The 1,418-nt window shown below is 48.1% G+C and overlaps 1 protein-coding gene across 1 annotated transcript; it reads left to right on the top strand.

Moving 5' to 3' along the window:
- Positions 1–629: 629 nt before the first annotated feature.
- Positions 630–1,121, top strand: LOC131803224 (uncharacterized). The gene has a single exon (XM_059124330.1). It carries the CDS (start codon positions 630–632, stop codon positions 1,119–1,121), a length of 492 nt encoding a protein of 163 aa, XP_058980313.1.
- Positions 1,122–1,418: the final 297 nt, after the last annotated feature.

Below are 1,418 nucleotides of genomic sequence, written 5' to 3'. Positions count from 1 at the left end.
TTGAAGGGCGTCTGTACAAACACATGCCGCGAAGCTGTACGGTCGATCCCCGCCCGGAATGGAAGAAATGTGTCCCCTTGGAAGACCGCAACCCGCTCCTCCAGAAACACCACGACGCCATCACAGCAGGCCATCTAGGAGTTTTCAAAACACTAAAAAGGCTTCGGGAAAATTATTATTGGCCTGGGATGGCTCGGGACGTCAGAACCTATGTAAGAGGCTGCGAAGTCTGCGCGAGGTGCAAGCCGAGTCAAGCTGCGCCACGAGGGCATATGGAAACCATACAGTGCCACTCACCATGGGAGGTCGTTTGTGCTGATTATGTGGGACCCCTTCCTCGTTCAACGAAGGGAAACACTTCGCTGCTGGTAATCGTGGATAAATTTAGTAAATGGGTAGAACTAATACCGTCACGACAAGCCACCGCGAACGAAGTCATCCGAGCTTTAAAAGAGAGAGTAGTATATCGTTTTGACTGCCCGAGGAAATTTGTGAGCGATGTTGGTCCCCAATTTACGAGCAAAGGAGTAAAAGAATTCTTACAAGCTCACCATATAGAACACCAGACAACAGCATACTATTCTCCGAACAAGAACCCGAGCGAGCGAACAAATCGTATAATCAAAACAATGATTGCGCAGTACGTAGGTGGCAATCATCGGCATTGGGATCAACACCTTCCCGAAATTGCGTTCGCTGTGAATACATCTGTTCACGAATCTACAAAGTCCGCAGCAGCAGAAATCCTTTTTGGTCGCAATCTGGCGAACAGTGGTACGAATTATACCGAGCACCCGATGTTCTCCCCTCTGGGAGGGGATAATTGGAAAGAGATTTGGAAAAAGGCGAAGGAAAACAACGAAAAATCATCGGAAAGGCAACGTCACCATTACAGCTTAAGACGGAAGAAATGGACTCCCCCTATAAGATTCTTGGTATGGCGTAGGGAGAGACCACAATCATCGGCAGTGGAAAAATTCACCCATAAGTTGGCAGAGAAGTTTTCGGGGCCGTACACGGTTACCGGCATAATCCATGGTAACATCGTAGAAATAATCGATGATAAAGAACGTAAAATAAAGGTGCATATACAGGATCTTAAAAACGTGTACCAAATATAATAAAAAAAATTTGGGAGAGTAGAAAATTTTGCTATAAATGCCGTGCACCACCATCCTCGTTCATCAGTCTGCAACGAACTCTAGAAGTGACAACATCATGGAGCGTAAGTCAACCAGACCATCAAAGCCTCCCACCAAACGCCATCCAGCCGCGGCACCACCAAAGGCCTTTATTCCACCTCCAGAAGCACGGCCACGAGTGACGGCCAACATTCAGTTGGTACCGCCACCCGAACCTCTCGCCACACTTACTCCGGCCCGTTCGGTTCGTTTTGTGGAACCACCACCGCTATCCCT

This window comes from Musca domestica, unplaced genomic scaffold (genome assembly GCF_030504385.1).
Source record: "Musca domestica strain aabys unplaced genomic scaffold, Musca_domestica.polishedcontigs.V.1.1 28, whole genome shotgun sequence".
Lineage (NCBI taxonomy): Eukaryota > Metazoa > Arthropoda > Insecta > Diptera > Muscidae > Musca > Musca domestica.
Note: the sequence above shows the minus strand (reverse complement) of the source record. Positions and strands in the feature narration are given on the sequence as shown.

Coding starts and splice junctions, on each gene's coding strand:
- LOC131803224 (XM_059124330.1), top strand. CDS start 630: ATGATTGCGCAGTACGTAGGTGGCAATCATCGGCATTGGGATCAACAC.